Source organism: Sceloporus undulatus, chromosome 10 (assembly GCF_019175285.1).
Source record: "Sceloporus undulatus isolate JIND9_A2432 ecotype Alabama chromosome 10, SceUnd_v1.1, whole genome shotgun sequence".
In the NCBI taxonomy this organism is placed as follows: Eukaryota; Metazoa; Chordata; class Lepidosauria; order Squamata; family Phrynosomatidae; genus Sceloporus; species Sceloporus undulatus.
The window spans coordinates 14,053,112-14,077,492 of record NC_056531.1 but is presented as its reverse complement, the minus strand read 5'-3'; the positions used below and the strand labels follow the sequence as shown (position 1 = coordinate 14,077,492).

The 24,381-nt window shown below is 48.5% G+C and overlaps 2 protein-coding genes across 7 annotated transcripts in view; one reads left to right on the top strand and one right to left on the bottom strand.

Annotated features, from left to right (window-relative positions):
• Positions 1-24,381, top strand: part of HECTD4 (HECT domain E3 ubiquitin protein ligase 4) — a 426,162-nt gene that overhangs the window by 195,791 nt on the left and 205,990 nt on the right. The gene's annotated exons all lie outside the window — the stretch shown is intronic.
• Positions 1-24,381, bottom strand: part of RPH3A (rabphilin 3A) — an 80,886-nt gene that overhangs the window by 29,377 nt on the left and 27,128 nt on the right. For 5 of the 6 annotated variants that reach the window (XM_042441408.1, XM_042441410.1, XM_042441407.1 and 2 more), the window contains 3 exons: positions 11,136-11,231; positions 10,683-10,694; positions 3,250-3,393 (listed from right to left, as the gene is read on the bottom strand). In XM_042441408.1, coding sequence (XP_042297342.1) covers positions 3,250-3,393; positions 10,683-10,694; positions 11,136-11,212 — 233 coding nt within the window. In that variant the 5' untranslated portion in view covers positions 11,213-11,231. The remainder of the gene's footprint in view (positions 1-3,249; positions 3,394-10,682; positions 10,695-11,135; positions 11,232-24,381) is intronic. The other variant, XM_042441411.1, reaches the window with a different exon arrangement.

Below are 24,381 nucleotides of genomic sequence, written 5' to 3'. Positions count from 1 at the left end.
GCCAGGAAGGCAGATGGTTGGGCCAGAAGCACTGGGGATCCTCAGAGCCACTGCTGCTTTGCAACTGAATTTCCCCACGCTACTCAATCCATTTGAAAAAGCCGGGATCATCCACCCAATTTTCTTTCCTCTTTGCTTTGGTGGGTTCAGCTGCCTTAGGGGTCACATTACTCAGTTATGACATATGACAGCCTCCTAGGTGTGCTTGCAGGACAGAGGAATGGGGCTGGGATGGATGTCCCCTAGGGGACCCCTGCATGTGCAGCCCCCCCCCCCCCGGGTGTACATGCAGGACAGAGGAATGGGGCTGGAATGGATGACCCCTAGGGGCCTCTATCATATACAGCCTCCAAGTGTCCATGCAGGACAGAGGAATGGGGCTGAGATGGATGACCACTAGGGACCCCTTTCATTTGCAGCCTCCTAGGTGTCCATGCAGGACAGAGGAATGGGGCTGGGATGGATGATCCCTAGGGGATCCTTGCATGTGCAGCCCCCCGGGTGTGCATGCAGGACAGAGGAATGGGGCTGGGATGGATGACCCTTAGGGGCTCCTTTCATTTGCAGCCTCCTAGGTGTCCATGCAGGACAGAGGAATGGAGCTGGGATGGAAGACCCCTAGGGGCCCCTTTCATTTGCAGCCTCCTAGGTGTCCATGCAGGACAGAGGAATGGGGCTGGGATGGATGACCACTAGGGGCCTCTTTCATTTGCAGCCTCCTTGGTGTCCATGCTGGAAAGAGGAATGGGGCTGGAATGGATGACCCCTGGGGGTTCCTTACATTGGAAGCCTCCTAGGTGTTCAAGCAAGACGAGAGCCACCCCCCGCTCCCCGGGGGTTGTCCTGAAAGGAAGGCCACTGGAAGGGAATGGGGTCAAAAAGCAGCCCAGCATCATGGGAACTTTGCAATCAGTAACTTTAGCATTGCATCGCGCTGCTGCCTACCACACCAAACTATTTCGCAACACATTTCGCAAGATAACGGGAGACCATGGCCTGGCTTCCACTTTTGCCCGCAATGCCCCAAAAGGGGAGGAATGATGCTTAAACTACGGGAGCGTTGCGCAACGGGCTACCATAGAAATGAATGGCGTCTGGAAGAACATCGCGCTATCACGTTATTGCGCAACGTTGGTGACACTAACATTGCGCGATAGGCAGGAAAAATCGCCAAAAACTCGCGTCTGATAAACTTCATAATAATAATTTGCTACAGCTTCCCGTTGCTTAATTCCAAATTCTCACAGCCTTGGGAGGTTGCTCATTTTGAGTCAGCACCCCCTCCATGCTAAAGCAATGGTGCTCTATTGGGTATCCATCTGCATTTCGCATGGGATGTTTACTATTTCTGAAGCTCTGCCATAATATTTGCTATTCCCCAATGCAACATGTTGAGTCCCATTGGCCTAAGATACATGATTGGCCAATGCTGCAAGATCCCTGATAAGACACTTGCCCTGCCCTCTGAACCCCAGAGAGTTTATTGATGCACTCTGAGGCCATACCCGGTAGCGATGTGGGCCGTGAAAAGAAAGAAGAAAGAGGATTTTCAAACGAATGGGCAGCCCGTGACAGAGCTGACGGCTCAATGTGAAATTGCAGAAGAGGGCAATGGGAACTAATCTGAAGCATGCTAATAGAAAAAAGATTGGCAACACACCCACAAAAGAGCCTTCTAGTGAGAAACCCTTGCTCTTTCATTGCCTTCTCCTAGTGAGAAATGGTGCAGTGCAGTAGCTGCTGGAGAGGAAATAAGTCAAGCCAATCGTTTCCTCCCTTATGACTGGCCTGGAGAGAGGAGAACGAGCAGATATTTGAAGCAATATATATATATATATATATATATATATATATATATATATATATAATATGAGGCTCTTTGTAGAAATAAACCGGCCTGCACAACTTACAACCACTACCAGACAGAATGCCACCCACCCAATTCCCAGCGGTGGGGTGGTATATGGGATATGTGGGCATTGCATAGGCGGAGAGAAAATAGCCTAAATGGAAGCTAAGAACCTGCCTTGAAGACACACAGCAAAATTTTGCGCTCCCTGAGTTATGCCTCGGTTGCACTACACCACCTTGTTTCAGAATTGTGATGCTGCACCGCCAAATGCCTAGCGTGCATGGATGCACAATGTGCCACGCACATCTAAAGGAAGCTATGCAATCCATGTGCAGAGCCCAAGGGTGCACAGTGCCCACCCTCCAATGGGAAATGATGTGCAATGGCACTCCACGCGTACAATGTCTTTTGTAAGCTTCCACACATTGTCCACGACAACACAACCACATGCATAAGGAAACATACACACACCTAAGACAATGGCCCTTATCAGATGAGTGTGGAACTGAGGGTCTTCCGCACTGGGTGGTTCGAATTCACGTTATTTCGCACAATACCATCATACCAGCATTCGAATGGCCCAATCCACATTCACGTGAATGCGCGAGCTGCCGAACTGAATGCGTACTGGCTCCTCTTTTTGGAGCGTGTTGGCCAGTGCAAATATGCGAATGATTTGTCTTCTTGAGCAGATACAGCAAGGGAAGCAAAGGGAAAGCTAATGTTGCTTTTAAAAGCAAAAAAAAAATAAAACCAAGCAGGAATGTAGAGAGGAAACAGTAATGGGCACGTTGTATCGCGATTGTTAATGTGCATGAGCTGGCTCTCCAGCTGTTTACCCGGCTGTCATGACGGGACCTCCCCTTTCACCCTGGAAGCGTTTAAGGTCGCAACCCATGCAGGGCACCACTGAGCATGTGCGAGGGGGCCGATACGAATCGGCCAATCCTCATGTTGAGCACCGGTGTGACAAAACATTCTGCACTGAATGCACTTCGCGCGAATGCAGATTGGCCAATTTGAATCATGCCAATGCGGAAGGACTCCCAGGTATGACGGTATTGTGCGAAATAACGTGAATTCGAATCGCCCAGTGCAGAAGACCCCCAGTTCCACACTCATCTGATAAGGGCCATAGACAGGATGTCAGATGCAGATGGACTCTGGCATCTCCACTCTCCTCACCAAATTACAAATCCCAGGACTCTGTTGGATGGAGCCATGGCAGGTAAAGTGGTGTCAAGCTACATTATTTCTACAGTGTAGATGCACCCTCTGTTGTGTGCAGGAAGACCTTTCAAAGCTTAATTGTGTTGGCATTGGTGGCCCCATTCCTCCCTGCCTGAAACAATATACATGCAGGGGTCTCTTATGCCACTCAAGTGTGGTCTCCTTACCCAATGCGCTCTTGCTCCATCTCCTCCATCTTCTCGGCTCTAGCAATGACCCGGTTGATGATCTCCTTCTCTTCATCCGTCAGCTCTTCATTCTTCCGTCCGTGCTCTGGCTGGCTGCCATGGGCTGACCAACCAGCAGGGGCTCTGAAATGGGCACAAAGAGAAGTTCAGAACTCAAGATGGGTAGGATACTCAAACGGTAACAGGACTGTTGGTGGAAACCAGAGCTTGGAGAAATTCCTTCTCATCTATTCTTGCATGGCAGAATGGGGTTGGTCTGGATAGACCCTGTGGTCTGACTCTACGACTCGATAATTCTGTCCAAAAAGGAGCTTTCCCAAGACCATCTCTCTCACAGCCCAACCCCAGAATGTTGGAAAGTTCCTTTTTTAGACTAACCGTCCCAAATCCCCTAACTGCTGGAGGAGCTGAAAAGTTGTTCATCCAAAAAGAAATAACCTTTTCAAGGTCTCTCACACAAACACACCACACACACCAACAAAAATGGAGTGAGATAACAAAACCAACTCCCCTTAGTCTCCTTTGGATGGGTGGGGGCTTTGATTCTTGGATGGATTTACCCATCAGGGCTTTAAAGGAAACCCTGGCGGATAAAGCAGTGAGCTGTTCAATGGAGGACATCCGGCTTTTGCCCTTGGTGGTGTATCCATTAAGCAGCCCGCTCAGATTTTCTGTGTCATAAGAAAAGAGAAGACATTACCCTTTTTCAGCTACTTTGTTCGGTTGTGTTTTCAGGGAACGTCAGGGGCACCGGTTGTTTTCCAAGGCCCTGCCACTGACTTTCTGACTCCCTGCCAAATGGGTTCTCCACTGTCTTTTTATGTTTTGAGTTGTTGGTATGATACCAGCTGTCTCCTCCTTCTGCAGTCCCAGATGAAGGAGCTGGCATGATGCAGACAATGCAATGCCTGAGCTGCAACCACAAAGGCAGTTGTGAAAAGGAGAGGGTCTGCAGAGCACAAGCAGGGGCATCACTGAGGAGGGGCAAACCACACCGGGTGACATCCTAAAATGGGGGGCACCATTGCTCCCCAAACATCTGCTTTTGGGCAGAAATGGGCTGTGGCATTCGCCTGCCTCCCTTGAAAACACTGAAGAGATGGTGTGAGTGAGGCAAGGTTTTTCTTTTTTTAAATAATTTTAAATGTTTAAAAAATAATTCTTTTCAAAATTTTATTTAAAAACATCACATCTTTCCAAGTTTTCACTTCAGCTCCATGAAACTATGTACATGTCAATACATTTAGACTGGATATATGATATTATCATTAAAAAGTATACTTTTAATTTTGCTGGTTGTTTATGTCACAACTATTGCCCTCGTTCGAGTCTCATTACATTCAGTGATATACGGGAATTACGATTTAGGAGTAACATTAGGACCAAAAACAAACATGACTAAGGAGTCTGTATGGTATGATATGGGAGGAGGACAATGGTGTGTGTGTGTGTGTGTGTGTGTAAAACCAGGAGTTACCGCACTGGATGATGCCAACCCTTGGGACACTGCTGGACACATCCATAGAAGTTAGACACCACTTGAACTCCTGTAGCTACCACACAGTCCTGGGATTTGTAGTACAGGGAGGGAGTTATTCTCTGCTCATGGTTGTTGGCCATGAAATCAACTTTGACTTATGGCAACTCTACTGAGGATGGGGCAAGTTTGTTTTCTGCTGCTCCAGAGAATAGGACACGGAACAATGGATGCAAACTACAGGAAAAGAGATTCCACCTGAACATTAGGGAAAAGTTACTGACAGTAAGAGCTGTTCAACAGTGGAAGACGCTGCCTCAAGAATGTGGTGGAGTCTCCTTCTTTGGCGGTTTTTCAACCTAAGCTGGGTGGCCACCTGTCGCAGGAAGGCCTTGGATGGCGTCTTCCCACGTGGCAGAAGAGGGTTGGATTGGATGGCCCCTGGGGTCTCTTCCAGCTCTAGCTTTTTATTATTCTTTCTAGCATTGCAGACACTATGTGAAAATATCCGTTGGGCTTTGAGAAACAGAGTTGAGGCAGTGACCCAGGGAAAGTGAAGCCAGCAAATAGAAGAGTCCGAGGTTTGAACAACTGTCAATGCCTGGCTCTCTGCAATGCTAGAAAGGACTGGTGGAAAATTTCATGCGGCGAGGGGCAGGATTCTTATTTGTGAGGGCAATGCCCCCCTTTTGCCCCTTTCCCCGTTGTGATACCTGTGATACTTTGCAAAGAACAGTGTCACCCCCTCCCCTGGGTTGAAAACGCCTGCCCTTTGGGCTGAGTCCTGGGAGGCCAAGTTGTCCCTCACCTTTGCCTTTTCCCCTTTGGAGGGTCGCAAACCAAAGAGAAACTCCCTACACGCCAAAGTGCAAAATTACTGTTATTGCTCCAAGCGCATCTCCTTTTAATAAGCCCTTTGTTCTGCAGGATAATAAGCATCTCTTCCGCCAACCCTGAAGCATCCCCTTGCTTTGCATTAGGATGACAGCCTATATTTTGCTCAATGTAATGGGGATTAATGCTGCGGGCCAGCCTCTCCTCTAGAGATGCCAAGCATTTTCCCCAAAAAGAAAGAAGGGAGGGTATACTTGCTGGGATGAAAGGGCATCGGAATGAGGGCCGTGGGACATGAGCAGAGTCAGAGGTTCATCTGGGGCCTGCATGTTCTCACTCCCTCCAAAGACTATCCAGAAATGATCTGCATTCCAGGAAACCAAAACGCCAGACAGTATCCATTTTTCTTTTTCTTTTAGGAGAAGAGCATAATGGCATAATTCAGCATGCCTCCCCCGGCACCTGGGGCTCTTTTTAAAGCCTGCAGCAGATTTCAACGCTGCAATTTTCTCTGCAATCTGGTTGGAGCATGTCTGTGAAGGGATCAAACACAAGCTCACTTCCGCAGAGCAAGGAGGTAAAGGAGGAGCGGATCGAATCAACAAGAGGAAAGACATGATACTCCAATGGAGCAGGGCAAATCTTGTTAGATGCTTAGGCTTTGGTGGACTAAAACAGGGGCTACGTATCGCAGGAGCCTGGTCAAAGGCATCACCTTTCTGGGAAAGCTTCCACAGCGATATGCATCCATTGGTGAACAGATTTGTTACCGATCCCCCGAAAAGCATAGTGTAGGGTGCATCAAAAAATCAGAAGAAGACTGGGACTTGGAAGGGTGGCTATGAAGGAACTAGACAAGATCTACAAGTGTAAAGCTATATCATTGAATATCAAAGCCAGGATCATCCATACCATGTTGCTTCCCACTTTTATGTATGGTTGTGAAAGCTGGACAGGGAAGAAAGTGGAGAGGAAGAAGATCAATGCATTGGGAACGTGGTGCTGGAGGAAAGCTCTGCGGATACCATGTGCAGCTAAAGAGACAAAGAAATGGCAAATCAAGCCTGAAGTCTCCCTAGAAGCCAAGATGACTAAATAGAGATGGTCAGACTTTGGCCATATCATGAGATGACATGACTCAATAAAAAAAAGACTATAACATTTGATAAAGTGGAAGGCCGTAGGAAAAGAGGAAGATGGCATTACAGGCAGAGAGATGCAGTCAAGGAAACTGCAGCCTTCAGTCTTCAAGACCTGAACTTCCACAGATGGTTGATGGCCGGGTGACTTCAAGGTCCCTCATTCAGAGGGTCACCACAAATCAATGGCAGTTAATCTTTTTCAGTTATTCTGTCTTATCTTACAGTATATTGTACGCTGCTTGGGGTCCTATATTGGAATAAAACCCAGAATAGAAATCAAATAAATACAAAATATAACTTCGTTGTGCATCCTTCCCCCCCCCCCCCCAAAAAAATCATCCAGATAATGCCCTGCCGTGACTCTTGCCAACCTTTCTCAATTTAAACCCCTCTGGATGCATCCAACTGCAACTCCCATCATTCCTTTTCAGCAGGGCCCTCAGACCCACTGGCTAGGTTGATGGGAAATCTCACACCTTGGGAGGGAGCCCGACTGGGGAAGGTGGAGCTAAATCCATCTCATACACTTGCACCCATGCTCCTGGTGACTTCTAGGTATTTTAGACACCTGATCCCAGCATCCCTGACCACTACTAGCTAAGGCTGATGGGAGATGAAGTATCTAGAGGGTACCCAGAGAGAAAAGTCAGAATTTCTTAGTGAGAAAAAAGAGAGAGAGAGAGAGAGGTGGGAGCTGAATTGCAGCTATCGATTGGGAATTGCAAGCCAAATCCTTTGGCTGCTGTTCAATAGACCAATTCTATTTCATGTCTAATCAGGCCTTCCATAAATCTGCCCCTGGCTCATTCCTGGGGCCTCAGTTTGGATTACCAAAACCGTCGGCACAGCAGGCTGTGCCTTGCAGGCCCGAGAAATTCTGTCCAGTATTTTCTCTCTGCCAATCGATAAACCATCTTTGTTTGGATTCTTTGGTTTATGAGGTTCTCCCTCCTCCCAGCTGTAAAACACACCACTGCGAACATTCCCCAGCCATAACAAAGAGGCTCAGGCAACAGAAGACACTGAACAGGAGATTGGAAGCCATGTCAAAGCCATTGGGGGCAAGAGAGACCTTTGCCAGAGCCGTCGGCCACAACAGGTTTTGTGCCTGGTTTCTAAATACATGCACTAGAGGACACTGAAGAGCACTCAGGTGGCTGAAAGAGCATGAGATGGTTATTGCAGCACCAGCATACAATAACTCTGATTAAAGCAGGAGTGGGCAACTGGTGGCCTTGGCCCACTTGCTCTTTTTCGGTGTGGGTCCTCAAATCCATACCAACAAAATCCCTGTTGCACCACTAACTTTTGGGAGCACAGTTGCAGTGTTTGGGAGGAAACGCACCCAAAAAAGCACCACCAGTTGGGAAGCACTGGTTGAACATTTCTGAGCTTCTGTGCAGCAACCCTTCCTAAAACACACACACACTAAAATAGTCACAGGGGAAATCTGCACATTTGGAAAATGCGCACAAGTCTACGTTAGTCAAGGGGGAAATGCGCACAAAAAACGCAACCATGTTTGGGAAGGGGAGAAGGACAATCTTTCTTCAATGAGTAGAGATTCAAGGGCATTATCAACACCCACAGATGTTCTGAGGTTGGCAAGGGATCAAATGCCGTTTTTTACTTTTTCTGCTTTTCTAAGCTGCCAGTTTTTGAGACGAGGTGTTCCAAAGGGTTAAAACTACGTCCGCCACAGAGAAGGAGATGGTTGCCTTTCTCTCCTTCCTACCACCCTCACTGGGACATCTGGTGGGAACACAGGAGGCAGGGCCTTCTTGGTGGCTCCTCCCAGGATTTCTGGAACTCCTTTCTTTGGCAAGATCCGCTCTGCCGAAATAATCTGGTTTGACACCACTTTAACTGCCATGCTCAATGCCTGATGCCAAAACAAACTACCATTCCCAGAATTCCATAGCAATGAACCATGTCAGCTAATGGTGTCAAACCAGATTATTTGGGCAGTGAGCATCTAGTCCTAGATAGATTGGCCTGGTGTCTTCCCTGCTATACTTTCAAAGCCAGCTGGAGACCTTTTTGGTCTTGGCAGGCCTTTAAGGCCTCTTTGCACAGGAGGCAAGGGCCTTTCTCATAGGGTTGCCATTTCACGGCAACAGGCGGGATTGGCACGCCTTCTGGGGGCAGGCACGGTCCCTTCCCGCCCTCCCCCAGTTCCCGGGTGGCTGCCCAACTCAGGACTACCAGCCCTGCCGCCTCCCTTTTAAACTGTGCTGAGCCCAGCAGGGAGTGCAGCAGCAGCAGCAGGGCTGGAGCTGGCAGGGGGCGGGGTCTGCTGGTCTGCCCTGCCCCCTATTGGCCAGCCCTCTCAAGGAACCAGCCCTCTGCTTCCTTATTTGGGCATGCTCCAACTTCCAAGCCGGCATGGAGGAGCAAGAGAGAGAAGGGACAGGCATCAGGCAGGAAGGAAAGGGGCCTTATTCATGGCTCCCTGTGGGGCCATTTTGGGCCTTTTTGGTCTCTGGGGCAGCCTGGCCTGGGGGGTGGTGGCAGAACAGGAAATGACGCTTTCCAAAGTTACCTGGTGCCATGTGACTGTTTGTTTTGTTTGCTAAAGGGGCTTGGATTTGGGAAGTCTCTAGTTTGCAAGGGCACTGGCTGCAGAGACTTCTTCTATTTGGAATCCAAAAGGGGCTTGCATTTGGGAAGCAGGGACTTAGCCAAGGGGGGGGGGGGTTCTTGGGGTCCGGATCCCCCCTTCCATTAGAAAAATGAATGGTGCATGCTGCTGCGCCGCCGCGCCCAAGCCCCATTATAATGGTGGCACTTAGTCTGGACCCCCCCTTCCTAAAATCCTGGCTATGTCCCTGTGGGAAGTCTAGTTTGCAAGGGCACTGACTGCAGAGACTTCTTCTATTTGGACTGCAAAAGGAGCTTGCATTTGGGAAGTCTAGTTTGCAAGGGCACCGGCAAACCACCTTGACATGTTCAATACGCATAGCCATGTTAACCCATGTTCAGTGTTGAACCCAAAGGGTTTGGTTATGGAATAAGCCTCTGAAATATGCAAGAGATTGCCATGTTAAATAAAGCCATATTAAATGCCCAAATGTGCTGTCATGTGTGTTTTGGAATTGGGGGGGGGGGGGTTGTTTGGCCAGAAGGGTAAGTACATTTCTGCCATCTGTCTAGGAATAATGCCAAAATGCCCTCCATTTTGATCATGCCTAAGAAACATGCATTTATATTAACATTTTTTTAAAAAATCGTCAATTTTTTTCACATGTCCTCTATTTTAAAAAGTGTGACCTACATTTGAAAATGTTGTCCTACATTTGTCCTGGTTTGGAGGTCCTGACTTATGGCAACCCCACTTTCTCATCAAGCCTGGGGTCTTGGCTTGTTGCTCCCAAACAAGCCAGGATGTGCGAACCACAAACAAATCCTGACTGATGATCGTGGCTTGCAATGGATGTGACAAACCAAGATTTCAAATTCTTACCATCGTGTGTGAATGTAGATCTATTCTAACTGGGACTAAAATAGGCCATTGAGTTTATTGAACAAGCCATCAATGACAGCCCCAATTCTTATTGGACTGCCACTCCCATCATCCCCAACCATTGCTTTTCCTGGATAGGGCTTTTAAAAATATCTCTCTTTTATGCAGTCAGAGAAACCTTGCAGCCCTCCAGATGCTGTTGGACTCCAACTCCCATCCATACTCCCCACTGACTTTTCTGTCTAGGGCTGATGTGATCTGCAGTCCAACAAGAGCCAGGGGGTGCACAAGTTGCCCCCATATTTGGTCTCCTTCTGATACAGCATCTACTCCAGGAGTGGGAATTGTGAGCCCTTCAAAACTCCAACTCCCAGCAGCCTTAGCCAACACAGCCAACCTTCAGGAATGCTGGTAGTTGCAGTCTACCGGAAGGTGTCACAACCCCGGTCCCAGCTCTACTTGAACAGAACAGGCAACAGACCAGAGGAGGACTTACTGTTCTTTTCCACTTTGGAGCAGCATGCAAAAAAAAAAAAAAAAAGGAGAAGAACGAGTCAGTGACAAGAATTCATGACATCCAAAGAAGGTTGTTGCAATAAATGGAAAAGAGGAAAGCAAGGAAGAGTAAACAGGGACATTTGTGTCCTTTTTTTCTTGACAGAAAGCAGGCAATCCAGCAAATGTGGAGAGCTAAAATTACAAAAATAATGCTACAGAGCCACTCCAGGGCAACTCCACTCCATCCCTGGTCTAGGAAGAACCTGAGTTGCATTTCACCACCCAATCTATAATATGGGTTGTGAGTGTCTGTGTTTTTCCCCATCCATGGGGAGACCCTGGAACCAAACCCCCATGGATGGGAAGGGTCCACTCTGTGTATGTGTGGGTGTCCTATGTATTTCCCTCTCTGGCCAAGGGAGACAAACCCAAAGTCCCAAATCCATCTTACCCGCCTCGAAGGGCCATTTGTCGGTCGTTCTGATACATCCACTGACTGGTGCTGTTGCCAACCACCGTGTCTGTCATGGCCGACCGTTGGGACTACCTGAAAGACCAAAAGATGACCAGAGTTTGTGAGTCACAAGGGAGAAAAGGAGAAAAAGAGAAGAGGAAGGGAAAAGAGGGACAGATTTGGGGGAAAGACTGGCTCACTTGCCATTCCGTGTCCATTCTCCCAGTTTGGAGAAATGGGGGCCAAGATCCTGCCTCAAGGAGACAGAGCATCACTCGTGGAGTTTTCCCTCACTTGCGCTACTCTGCCATCTTACAGCTCTGTGACCTTGCACAACCCAAGTCCCAATGCATGGCCAGGCCATCAACATCCAAAATATAACAGTCGCAATGGCACCCATGTGGAACTCCACCTCCACTACCTGTGACTGAATGTAGCTGGTATACATCAGCCAAAAACGTCCGTCGACTCGCATAAGGGAACTGATGTCCAGGGGGGCGGGGGGATTTGCAATTGTAGCAATAGGGCCACGACTGTAAACATTAATACTTTGTTACACAGGTGTACATCTAGCTGACCCATCCATAACAGCTCAACAGGATGGCAGCCACAACTGCTCATAAACAAATATAGGAATACCCTGCATTTGGTAACTATAATGCAATGAGCAAGCAGGCAGCCTTCTATTGAAACAACGGTTACTTTTCTAGCAAATTGTCATGCCCTTGTTCACAGATGTTGACAGAACCAAGATGGCTGACAGCACAGACTGAAACAAAATACAGCTAAAAAAAAATTTCGTAACAAAGTTATCATACCAAAGTCCCATAGAGGGAATGACAGCCATTCGTAAAGATGGTTTGGCGATGCTTAGCAATCCATTCTTCTCCGAAGCACCCTAAATAACTTGCTGTCTTCAGCAAAAGACGACAGGTTGGCAATCTGCTTGGGACTTCCGCCTTTGCAAATGGACTCATGTGCACAAAAATGAATGGATCTTTCACCCTAGGGGCTGCCGTGACTTTACAACTTACGGGCATTTGTTTTGCAATGGGTGAGTGACTGATGCGCCATGGCCCAATGAGCAATGGGTGCTGATGCACATCGGGAATGCTCCCTGACGCGCATCCAGAGACTGGCTAGGAAGTGCCAGCTCACAACAGGAGTGGCCAGAATGCATCTGAAGGGCCCGGTGCACACTAGAGCCCTCTTGCTGGTGCCCAGATACAGTATGCATCTTCACAAGTCACTAACAGGGCTCCGTTTCTGCAACATAGCTACAAATGTGTACAGTTACAACACGCAGATGGTGAAGTGGGCTCTCAGCCAACAATACTCATTCAAGTGGGAGGCAGTAGGAAAAGAGGAAAACCAGATTGCCAATGGGTTGACTGAATCAAGGAAGCCACGGCCACCCTGAGCTTTCCAGACCTCAGCAAGGCTATTAATAACAGGACCTCTTGGAGGTCTTGCTCTCACCGTGTCACCAGGAGGCAAAGCTGACTTGACAGTGGACCCTGGAACTGGAGGGCCAGAGGAGCACAAACCTGCCCCAAGACTACGGGTGGAAACTGAACCCTTCCTGAAATGATTTGGCCAAATTCCATAGCATTTACCAGGGCAGTTAAAGTGGTGTCAGACCAGATAATTATTACTATTATTATGCAGTTTACATCACAGTCTATGTTCTGTAACTTTACGAATTTCTAGCTGCATCAAAGAAATGCAACCAAACCCTGGATGCTGCAGCTACAGTACAGAATTAATATGGTTTGATATTGCTTTAACTGCCCTGGCACAATGCTCGGGAGTTCTGGAACATGTAATTTGCTGGGAATAGTGAGCCTTCTCTGTCAGAGCACTCTGGTGCCACAACAAACTACAAACCCCAGAATTCCATAGGCACAGGCAGCCCTGGGTTAACGCAGACATTACAAAATGATTCATTTCAGATTCATGCACATGTATGACCATTTACAAAGAGGCAAGTCTCAAGCAAAATGCCCTCACCGTCATGATTATTTTTGCCCTTCCCCTTCTGATGCCAAGCTTAAGGCAATAGCCATAATCCTGCACTTCTGGTCCCTCTACAGCACAAGCTCACCCGGCAACATCATTGATAAATTCTTTGCCAAGAAAGTTGGGCTTTGATCGCTCAAGAAACGCTGCCAAGGTTTCTCTGAGTATCTCGTTTCAAGGAGATGAAAAATCCCCTCCAAGGGAGATGCTGTTTTCTTTTTGTTTGCCCAGTTTTGCCTCTATTTTCCCCACAACTCCAGGCACGTGGTCCTGATCCACCCTCACCACTGGGCAAGGGCCAGCCACAGCTTGGCATAAGTCACAGCCAAGGAGTACGATGCAAAGACTGTGATGACTGGGGAAGGAATGCTTCTCAGGCTACAAATCCAAGTATCCCCCACTTCTCGTGGATACCAAAATCCGTGGATATTCAAGTCCCATTATATACAGTGGCACAGAACAATGGTGTCCCATATCTCAAGTGACAAAATCAAGGTTGTGTTTTTTGTAATTTATATCTTTTTAAATTATTTTCAAACCGTAGATGCTTGAATCTGTGGATAAAAAAATCAGTGGATACGGAGGGCTGACTGTACTTTTAAGGCCAATGAATCTAATCATGCACCAAAGCCATCCACAGCAGTGTGGTGAGAAGGTGAGGCCCATCCTGAGACTGCTCTGTTATGGATGGCTTCAGCCTATCATGCATCCTCAGTCCAAACAGTTCTTCCCTGGGACTGCAGCTCCCAGAATCCCCCAGGAACTGGGGGGAGGATTCAGAGAGCTGGAATCCAGGGAGGGGAGGGTGAACTTTTCCAAGCTCTGATTGCAAAATGTAGGCCGTGTCTCTATACTGTATAAGCTGTCCCTATAGAAGGGGTTGCCATAAATCGACAGGCAACTTGAAGCCCATATGCACATGCATACAAACACACACAAAAGTGGGACAGTGTGGCTTGGAAGGTGGCAGGGAAAGGGAAACCAGAGGGTGTTTCTGAGCTCTGAGTTCCTCAATGGATCTTCCCAGAGTTGGAAGACAACTGCAATGCAGCTTTCTTAAATATTGAACAGGCTGGCTGATGCAACTCCAGGGGCTAATGCCAAAGCCCAGGGGCCGCTGAGTTGTCCTCCCATTAGGCTGACAAAAGGCCCCAAATGGAGGGAATACGGTTGCAGAATGTGCCAGGTGCCCAGGACAGGAAGGAGGTGAGAGAGAAACCAAAAAGAAGACCAAAGTCTGTCCGGGGATTTGCTGTGCACTTCCAGGCCTGAAGGAGGCTGAAGGGACAGACCAAGCTTTTTGGCCACCTGAAGCAGAGCAACAAAGGGCGTTTCCAGCACCCACCCCCAATCCATGCCAAGCGGGAGCCAGTACCAAATGCCAGCCCAGCAATTTGGGCACTGGGGGCAAAAAAGCAAGCTCAGCATCAATGGGGGCAGCGAATCCACTCTGGGTTGTAGTCCAAATCAAAGAGGAGCACCAAATGCTCTCCTCTGCTTTCTACCCCTGCCTGTGGTCTCTTTAATTTCCCCCCAGAACTTGAAGTGATTCAGGAAGAGTGCCCATGCCAATGGAGGCAGGGAACCCACTCTTAGTTCTAGTCTGCACTTTAAGGGGGCCGTCTAAGTTGACCGGAACCTAGTTAGAGGCTTAGGGTCGGGTCCCGTTAGGGAGCAACTTTCCAGTTCAGACCACAGTTCGGAGTGAGCCAGTCCCAGTTTGCCTTTAGGGGCTTTCCAAATGTAGTATCTGCTTTTTCTTGCTTTTGAACCCTGGAAGGGATGGGGGGCAGGTGGTGGGAAGCATGGGCCAAACGTTGCCCCCTCGAGGACAGGGCCAGGCTATGCCCGCCATTCTGCTACTGTCTGCAGGTCTGGATTTGTAGCCCTCAGAGTCAGAACTGCAACAAAAGGTTGCTCCCATCTCCTCTCCAGATGAGGGGTCCTGGGGCTTTTCGGGGCCTCTGACCATCAGCTGCAGCCTCCTGGGGGGGAAGGAATGAGGTTGGCCAAAAGGGAGATCCAGATCCACTGGCAGATCTCTGGGGAGCTTCTAACAGATCAGAAGAGATGGCAGACTCCCGCAGGAGCAGCCCAAAACAACTTGGCATTTGAGGGTCTGCAAAACAGCAAAAGTACTCCATGAAGGGTTTTGAGTGTTCACTTATTTGGCTGGGGGGAAAAAATTCTCAGCCAAAAAAAAGAGAGGTCTGCCAGGGCTTTGGAGGGTTGGTGGACATTGTCAGGGCTACACTGGCCCTTTCCAAGTGCCACTTTATTATTGCCATCTTGGTGAAAATGAAGAGGCCTTGCTGGGGAGGCTGGGAGTTGGCGCCCAAACACTTTCCCCAGCTCTGCCTCTACCAGCTTGCCTGTCCCATTCCCTGTACGTTTTTTCCATCTCTGTATTCCAAGTTGGGGGGGGGGGGAACCCAGAGATGCTTCACATGGCATTACAGGGGGGTAGATTCTGAATCGTAAATAGTACACACACACACACACCCCCCCGCTTTTCCTTTGCTTCTCCTACCAGCTGTTATCACCAGCTTCCTGCCTCCGGCTCCCAATTAGCAATTTCATCAGTCCTTGTCTCGCATGTCCATCTCTGAATAAAGGCTTTTCCCATTCACACCAAGGATTTCAGGCCTATCGGTGCAGCATCTCTCTTGTAATGATGCTCCAGCTGCGTTATCAAGGCCTTACATCCCAATTAAAACCCAGCGCAATCATGCTTTCTTCCTCCCTCCCTTTCCTCCTGGCGACTGGCACCGTGGCACAGTGTGGCATTTGCTGACAAGCCAAAGATGTAGAAATGGAAATACTGAGCTCATAGCTCCAGAAAACACACCTGCCAGGCAGGACTGGGTGGCTGAACCTATTGACACCTTTCGTCATTTCTATTTAGGGGGGAACAGCGTCAGGAACTCATTTGGACATTAGAGGCTGGCATTTTGGGCATGCCCACAGACCAGTGAGGGCTACCCTGTCAGTGGAGCAGAAAATCCACTCTGGAATTTGCATAGATTGAAGCAGCCCTATTAGCACCACAAAATACTTCTCTACTACGATTCGGAAACACATTACCCCTGCCAAAGGCGCTCCTTGACTGTTTGGTGCCATTCCATCTGCCTAGCTTTCTGTCCTCACCAGGGTGGCTTTTGCACTGCAGAATTCATGCAGTTTGTCACTGCTTTAACTGCCATGGCTCAATGCTATGGAATCTAGGGATTTGTAGTTTGGTGAGCAATTCATCCTTCTCTGTCAGAGAGCTCCAGTGCCACAACAAACTACACATCCCAGGATTCCATAGGATAATAATAATAATAATAATTTGTTTTATTTATATACCGCTATTCCAAAGATCATAGCGGTGGACAGCAAGTAAGCTAATTAGCAAGTAAGAGCCATGGCAGTTAAAGTGGTGTCAATCTGGATTCGTTCTGCAGCGTGGCAGCGTGGCAGCAGCCTAAGCCTCAGCAATCATTGGGATCTGCCCTTTGGCCCCAAGACCCTCTTTTGTGATAGGGGGAAAAAGGAGAAATTATTCCAAATGAGAATCATAAAATCATAGAATCGTAGAGTTGGAAGAGACCACAAGGGCCATCCAGTCCAACCCCCTGCCATGCAGGAAATCACAATCAAAGCATCCCCGACAGATGGCCATCCAGCCTCTGTTTGAAGACCTATAAGGAAGGAGACTCCACTACACTTCGAGGGAGTTTGTTCCACTGACGAACAGCCCTTACTCTCAGGAAGTTCCTCTTAATGTTGAGCTGGAATCTCTTTTCCTGTAGCTTGCATCCGTTGTTCCGTGTTCTAGTCTCTGGAGCAGCAGAAAACAAGCTTGCCCCCTCCTCAATATGACATCCCTTCAAACATTTAAACAGGACTATCATATCACCTCTTAACCTTCTCTTCTCCAGGCTAAACATCCCCAGATCCCTAAGTCGTTCCTCGTAGGACATGGTTTCCAGACCCTTCACCATTTTAGTTGCCCTCCTTTGGACACATGGCTCCAGTTTCTCAATGTCCTTTTTGAATTGTGGTACCCAGAACAGGACACAGTATTCCAGGTGGGGCCTGACCAAAAGCAGAATAGAGTGGCACTATTACTTCCCTTGATCCAGACACTATACTTCTATTGATGCAGCCTAAAATCACATTAGCCTTGTTAGCTGCCGCATCGCACTGTTAACTCATGTTCAAGTTATGGTCTACTTGGACTCCTAGATCCCTTTCACATGTAGTCTAGTTCAGCCAGGTGTCCCCCATCCTATATCTGTGCATTTCATTTTTCCATCCTAAGTGCAGTACCTTACATTTCTCCGTATTGAATTTCATTTTGTTAGCTTTGGCCCAGTTTTCTAGTCTGTTCAGGTCATTTTCAATCTTGATCCTGTCCTCTGGGGTATTAGCTACTCCTCTTAATTTGGTGTCATCTTGCCTAGTGGGAAGGAAGCATTCACATCGCCAGTTTCACCCTTCTGGCCCACTAGGGATGTGGCCATAATCCTGTGTGTCCGTATGTGCCACCATGAAAACTCACTTCCCTAGAGAATGACCAACTCTGCCACCACAGAGAAAGGCAGACATTCCTGTTTTTCTGGATCACCCTCCAGAAAGACTAAGGGCTTGGCTCCATGGACAAATGACCGCACATTACCCCGGGGCTTATTGCATGCTGTTTATGTGATGCAGGGCCAAAACCCAAAATTGGGTGTGGAGTATCTTCACAATGCCCACATCCGATTCGGGACTTCAATTTAAAGAATTGACCTTTTGCTGCAGGTTTTCAGCTCTGTCCATAGCAATACGTAATGACATCTGCCTTCACTTGCAGTCCCTGCAGGATGCCTGGCATAGGTCAAAACAAAAGAGCATATCACATGGAGCTTTTTGGTGGTTTTGTGGCTCAGTTGCAGCTCACTTCCGAAGTGATTGCACTTCCAGTGATGCGGTTTCATGTCATAAAGTGATTGTTTTATCAGACGCCATTGATTTCTATGGGAGTCCCTTGCGAATTGCTTCAGCAGTGTTTCTGAAGTCACCCCTCATTTTGGTAAAAACGGGGGAAAAGTGACTTCAGAGAATTCACTTCCAGGCTCCCTTGGATTGCACTACGGATTGGTCTGGTGTGGAAAAGCACTCCGATGCCACCCCCCTTGGCCCCTGCATCCTGCTCCGTCATTCCCCTCCTCCTCCTTCATGCCATCTCCTCCTCCCTGCCAACCAGCCAATCCCATCATCTCCTGCGTCTCCTGCATCCTCCTAGACCACGATCTGCTCCCCTCCTTCAGCCTGCCACCAATCCCATCATCCCCTGCCTTCTCCTAGACCCTGATCTGCTCCACTCCTTCACCCTGACACCTATCCCATCATCCCCTGACTGCTCCTGCATCCTGACCCTGGCCCCAGGGACCCCCAGCAACCTATCCCATCATCCCCTGACTGCTCCTGCATCCTGATCCTGGCCCGGAGTGAAGGACAGAAGGAAGGAAGGAAGAAGGAATGAAGGAAGGACGGACCGGGGAGCCAATACGAACTTGGAAACATGCATTTGCGCAGTACAGAGGGAGATGGCGTGTAAAACTTTCCATCTTGAGCACTTACCTTGCCTGGCAAGGCATCCTGAGTTCAAATCCTGCCGTTCCCTTTCAACAGGTTTCTGAGGCAGACCAGTGAAATCTTGTACTGTATATCATTCCAGTCTATATCACACGAGGTCTCCCAAAAGTAGGTAGGGTCCGCACATACTTTTTTTAAAGCAACAGTTTCCTTTCTATTTTTCTCGATAATAACTAAAGTAATTACTGTGCAATGATTTCTTACAATAACATCATCAGAGGGTCTACTCACTTGCGCCTGAATGGTAACAAAACACCGATTCTGCTCTGCATCTGATCCTTGTTTCATATTTAACTGTTTATGGGCCCTGTCCATAGAGGAGTCCTGGGGTCTCGTCTAGTTTGAAGATGGGATGCTAATCTCTCTGCTAGAGAGTTTTTTAGTCCCACTCTTCCTTGATCACAGCACTAGAGTTCTCTGGCACTGGCACAGAATAGCTAAGTCCGCCCCCCCCAACGACAAAAAATCCCAGTTTTTCATAGATGATGCCATATGGCAGTTTCAGATGGCGTATCAGAGTACAATGCTGTAGAAGTAACAAGGTTTAGTGTAACCCCCCACAAAAGATACTCGTTGACAGGTTTCTGACAGGCATCATCTGTAATTTAGTTGGATGGGAAATGGAATCAATTTTTACAACTATAACATGTTTATTTCCAAGTGTTTTACAATCTGATCCCTCAGAAAGCAAATAAATTAATCCCCTACCCCCCAATCCCCTCCAAATTATAATTCCTTTAAACGTTACAAAATATGTTCAACTACTGTCCATTACAATATGCAAGTCCACCTCATAAATTTGTTTCGATCCATCCACCGTCATAGGTCTATTATTCAGTTGCTCCTGTTCTTGGCAATATAATGAATTATCTGCCATGTCAACACCTCCAGTTGATGAGTTTTGGAGGTCCTTCCTCTTTCCACATTGTAGTTTTCCACATTATAGAAAGTTGCCCGAGCTTGCTTAGAAGAGTGGTGCCCCCTTTATTTTCTTTTTTTTCTTAGCAGATAAGGTGTGCTGGCTGTCCCTCGACTGTAATCACCTGACTGCCACTTTGTTTCAGGTGGGTCATAGGTGCCAAGTGGGTTCCAATCTGGAGTCTGCCAGTCTGGACGTTGGAAAGAAGAAGCGAGAGACACATGGTGGTCAGTCTAGGGGCTTGTCTTACTTGTGCCAGAATATTTTTCCGCAGGTGCCCCCAGCAGTATTGCTGGCCCTGAATCCCCCCTTTACCTGTTCTCCTTTGCTGTGGTCTTTTGGATTTTTGCAGTTTAACACGTGGGTTCACACTGCTCACACCTGTTTCGACCGTGCGCGTCGTCTTCGCGATCGTCTCGACGCTGAGGCCAGAACAAACGTTGCCCCAGCCATGTCTCGTTTACACTGAGAGCTTCTGGACCTCTAATCACTCACGCATGGGGCGGGGTTGGGTTTTGCAGCTCGTATCCGCAGTCCACTCCTTTTCAAGCAATGCCAAAGCGTTGGATGTTTTTCCACACCAGATCCAGAGCTCACTCCTCTCTAGCAAATGCGTGACCTGCAGTGTTAACCAAACGTGATGTTTTTTTTTTTTTTTTTTTTTCCACACCTGGTTTGCCTTTCTGTTGTCCTTCCAAGGTGAGATGGGCAGCGAAGTCAGTTCGATTCCACAGCAAGTTCCACGTCCGATGTGGACGCAAGCTAAAGGGAGTGAGTTGCACTTGTATTACCACACCAGACGCATACTATTTGAGGGCGTCACGATTCGAATTGGCCAACCCTTGCACATGCTCCTAGTGGGGGCTCTGTGGACGCATTGTTTTCCTCCTTCCTCTGCCCTCTCCTTTTGCTGTGCCATCCTTGCAATCTGTGGCGTCTAGGAGAAGCGCCAGGGGATGACAGCGGATTACCGGCTCTGTGCGGGTTTCCCTTGGGATCCAGGATGCGGGACAATCAAACAGGCAGACATGCCCGGATGAGAGGACAAGTCGGTCGCGTCACCATTAGTTCGATACGGGATCACAAGACCTCGACTTGACTTTGACGTTAGCGTTCCTGGGCCAGCGCAATAAAGGATGCTGAAATAGACATTATTCAGTGATGATGCGTTTTTGATCGGTCCGCTGGCAAGTCCCCTGGCTGTGCTGGACCCAGGATCAGGATTGGCAGGAGCAAGCTCAGGGACGATGGAGATAGAGTAATACTCCGCATCGCGGGAATTGTCACCTGCGGGCGCAGCTCAGGAATGCAGGCCGCCAAACAACAGCTGCAGTGGATGGCATGGTGAATACGAGAGTCATCTGGGGGATTCCTGAAATCCTCAGCTGGGGCCAGGGATCAGGTTTCATGACCGGAGCAGTTCGACGGGATGAATAGGCTGGCATATAGGTTGCTGGGGCACTCCATTGGCTCACTGGGGCCTAGTGGGTGCACGTGGATGCAGGGATCGCAATGACGTCTGACGTTGTGCCTAGGGGGCATACTAGACTGGCGCTAAAGGTTATCAGCGGTGAAGGAGATCATTGGATCTCTACTAATCGGACGCCCAGATTCGGGTCTATGGAGAATGGCCACGGGGCAGAATAGGATAGGGATAAGGTTCTCCGTCAGGGTAGTGAAAGCAGGTTAGGATGCAAGCGTCAGGGTATTAGAGGAATCATGGACACGGGGATTTGGATGGAGAGTGGGCAATTGGGTGGCAGGCCTGAAGAGAAGGCGAGCAGATCCGTTGGTCTAGGAGTATGCCGGGAGACGAGGAGCATCTGCAGGCGTGATTGGGGATTGGCTGGTTGGCAGGGCGGAGGGATGATGGCATGCAGGATGGAGGAGGGGATATGACGGAACAAGGCAGGATGCAGGGCGCTCACGGGGGCGGTCTGGCATCGGAGTGCTTTTCCACAAACAGACCAATCCGTACGCTGACAATCCAAGCGGGAGCACTGGTAACGCGCACTTTCTATCCTGAAGCTCATTTTTTTCCCGTTTTTACCAAAATGAGGGGTGACCTTCACGACAACACTGCTTGAAGGCATTCGCAAGGGACTCTCCCTAGAAATCATTGGCGCCGTCTGATTTTAACAACACATTCAACTTTATGACATGAAACCGCATCTCACTGAAGTGCAATCCACTTCGGAAGTGAGCTGCTAACTGAGCCACACACAAACCACCAAAAAAAGCTTCCATGTGACTTATGCTCCTTTGTTTTGTACCCTTTCGCCCAGGCACTTCCTGCATACGGGACTGCAAGTGAAGGCAGATTGTCATTCCTATTGCTCTATGGACAGCGTCGAAACCTGCCGCAAAAAGTCAATTCTCCTTAAATTGAATGTCCCAAGAATCGGATGCTGGGCATTGTTGAAGACTACTAAAAACACACACCCAATTTTGGGTTTTGGAACCTGACATAACATAAACACCGCATTGCACTACAGCCCCGGGGTAGGGTGGTATGTGCGGTATTCTATTGCTCCAATGAGACCCAAGCCCTGTAGTATTTCTGGAGGGTGATCAAGGACAGAAAAACAGGAATGTCTTGCCTTTCTCTGTGCGGTGGCAGAGTTTGGTCATTCTCTAGGAAGTGAGTTTCATGGTGGCACACTACGGACCACACAGTAGTTATGGCCACATCACTTCTAGTGTGGCAGACAGCCAGTGTGAAACTGGCGACTGTGAATGCTTCCTTCCCCACTAGGCCGATGACACCCAAATTAAGAGGGTAGTAGCTAATACCCCAGACGGAACAGGATCAGATTGCCAACTGACCTGAACAGACTAGAAAACTGGGCACGCTAACAAAATGACCTTCACACTCCGCGAGTACATGTCGGTACTGCACCTTATGACTGGAACAATTGCAATGCACAGACTATAGCGATGTGGGCCACCTGGCTTGACCTATACTACTTTCTGAAAGGGCTCTAGGCGTCCCGTAGCCATACTTGCCATGCGCTTTTACCATCGTGCGATCGGGCGCTAACAAGGCTCTACATGTGCTTTTCGGCTGCATCAATGCCGTCTAGTGTTCTGGACTCAAGGGAAGCTATAGTGCCACTCTTATTCTGCTTTTGGTCAGGCCCCCACCTGGAATACTGTTCTGTTTCCCGTTTTCTGGCTACCCCCACAATTCAAAAAAGGACATTGAAGAAACTGGAGCCCTGTGTCCCAAGGAGGGCACAAAATGCGTGAAGGGTTGGAAAAACCACTTGTCTACGCGGACGACTTAGGTCTCTGGGGATGTTTAGCCTGGAGGAAGAGAAGCGTTAAAGAGGGATATGATCGTCCTGTTTTAAATGTTTGAAGGGATGTCATATTGAGGAGAGGGCAAGCTTGTTTCTGTGCCCAGAGACTAGAACACGGAAACAACGGATGCAAGCTACAGGACAAAAGAGATCCAGCTCAACATTAAGAGGACCTCCTGAGAGAAGGGATGTTCGTCAGTGGAACAAACTCCCTCGCCGTGTAGTGAGTCTCTTCCTTATAGGTTCTTCAAACAGAGGCTGGATGGCCCATCTGTCGGGGCTGCTATTGATTGTTGTATTTCCTGCAGGGCAGGGGGTCTTGGACTGGTGGCCCCTTTGGTGGTCTCTTTCCCAACTCTACGAGTCTCTGATTTGATGATTCTCATTGGATAATTTCTCCTTTTCTCCCCCTATCAACAAAAGAGGGTCTTGGGGCCAAAGGGCAGATCCAATGATTTTGCTGGAGGCTTAGGCTGCTGCCACGCTGCCACGCTGCAGAACGAATCCCGGCTTGCACCACTTTAACTGCCATGGCTTTCCTTGCTAATAGGCTTACTTGCTGTCCCACCGCTTATGATCTTTGGAATAGCGGTATATAAATAAAACAACTTAATATTAATTATTATTATTCCTATGGAAATCCTGGGATGTGTAGTTGTTGTGGCACTGGAGCTCTCTGACGAGAAGGATGAATGCTTCACCAAACTACAAATCCTAGATTTCCCCGCATTGAGCCATGGCAAGTTAAAGCTCGTGACAACTGCATGAATTCTGCAGTGCAAAAGCCACCCTGGTGAGGACAGACAGCAGTGGCAGATGGAATGGCACCCAAACAGTCAAGGAGCGCCTTTGGCAGGGGTAATTTGTTTCCAATCTTCGTGAGAAGTATTTGTGTTGCTTAATTAGGGCTGCTTCAATCTATGCAAATTCCAGAGTGGCATTTTTCTGCTCCATGACCTGGTAGCCCTCACTGGTCTGTGGGCCCATGCCAAAAATTTGCCCATAGTCCTCTTCATCTGTCCCAACTGAGTTCCTGACGCTGTTTCCCCCCTAAATAGAAAATGACGAAAGGTGTCACTAGGTTCAGGCCACCCAGCCTGCTGGCCGGTGTGTTTTTGGAGCTATGAAGTCAGTATTTCCATTTTTACATCTTTGGCTGTCAGCAAATGCAACACTGTGCCACGGTTGCCAGTCGCCAGGAGGAAAGGTGGGAGGGCGGAAGAACGCATGATTTTTTTTGCGCTGGGTTCTTATTGGGACTTGTAAGGCCTGATAACCCAGGCTGGAGATCATCTACAAGAGAGATGCCTGCACCGCATAGGCCTGAACCTTGGTGCGAATGGGAACATCCTTATTCAGAGATGGCCATGCGAGACCA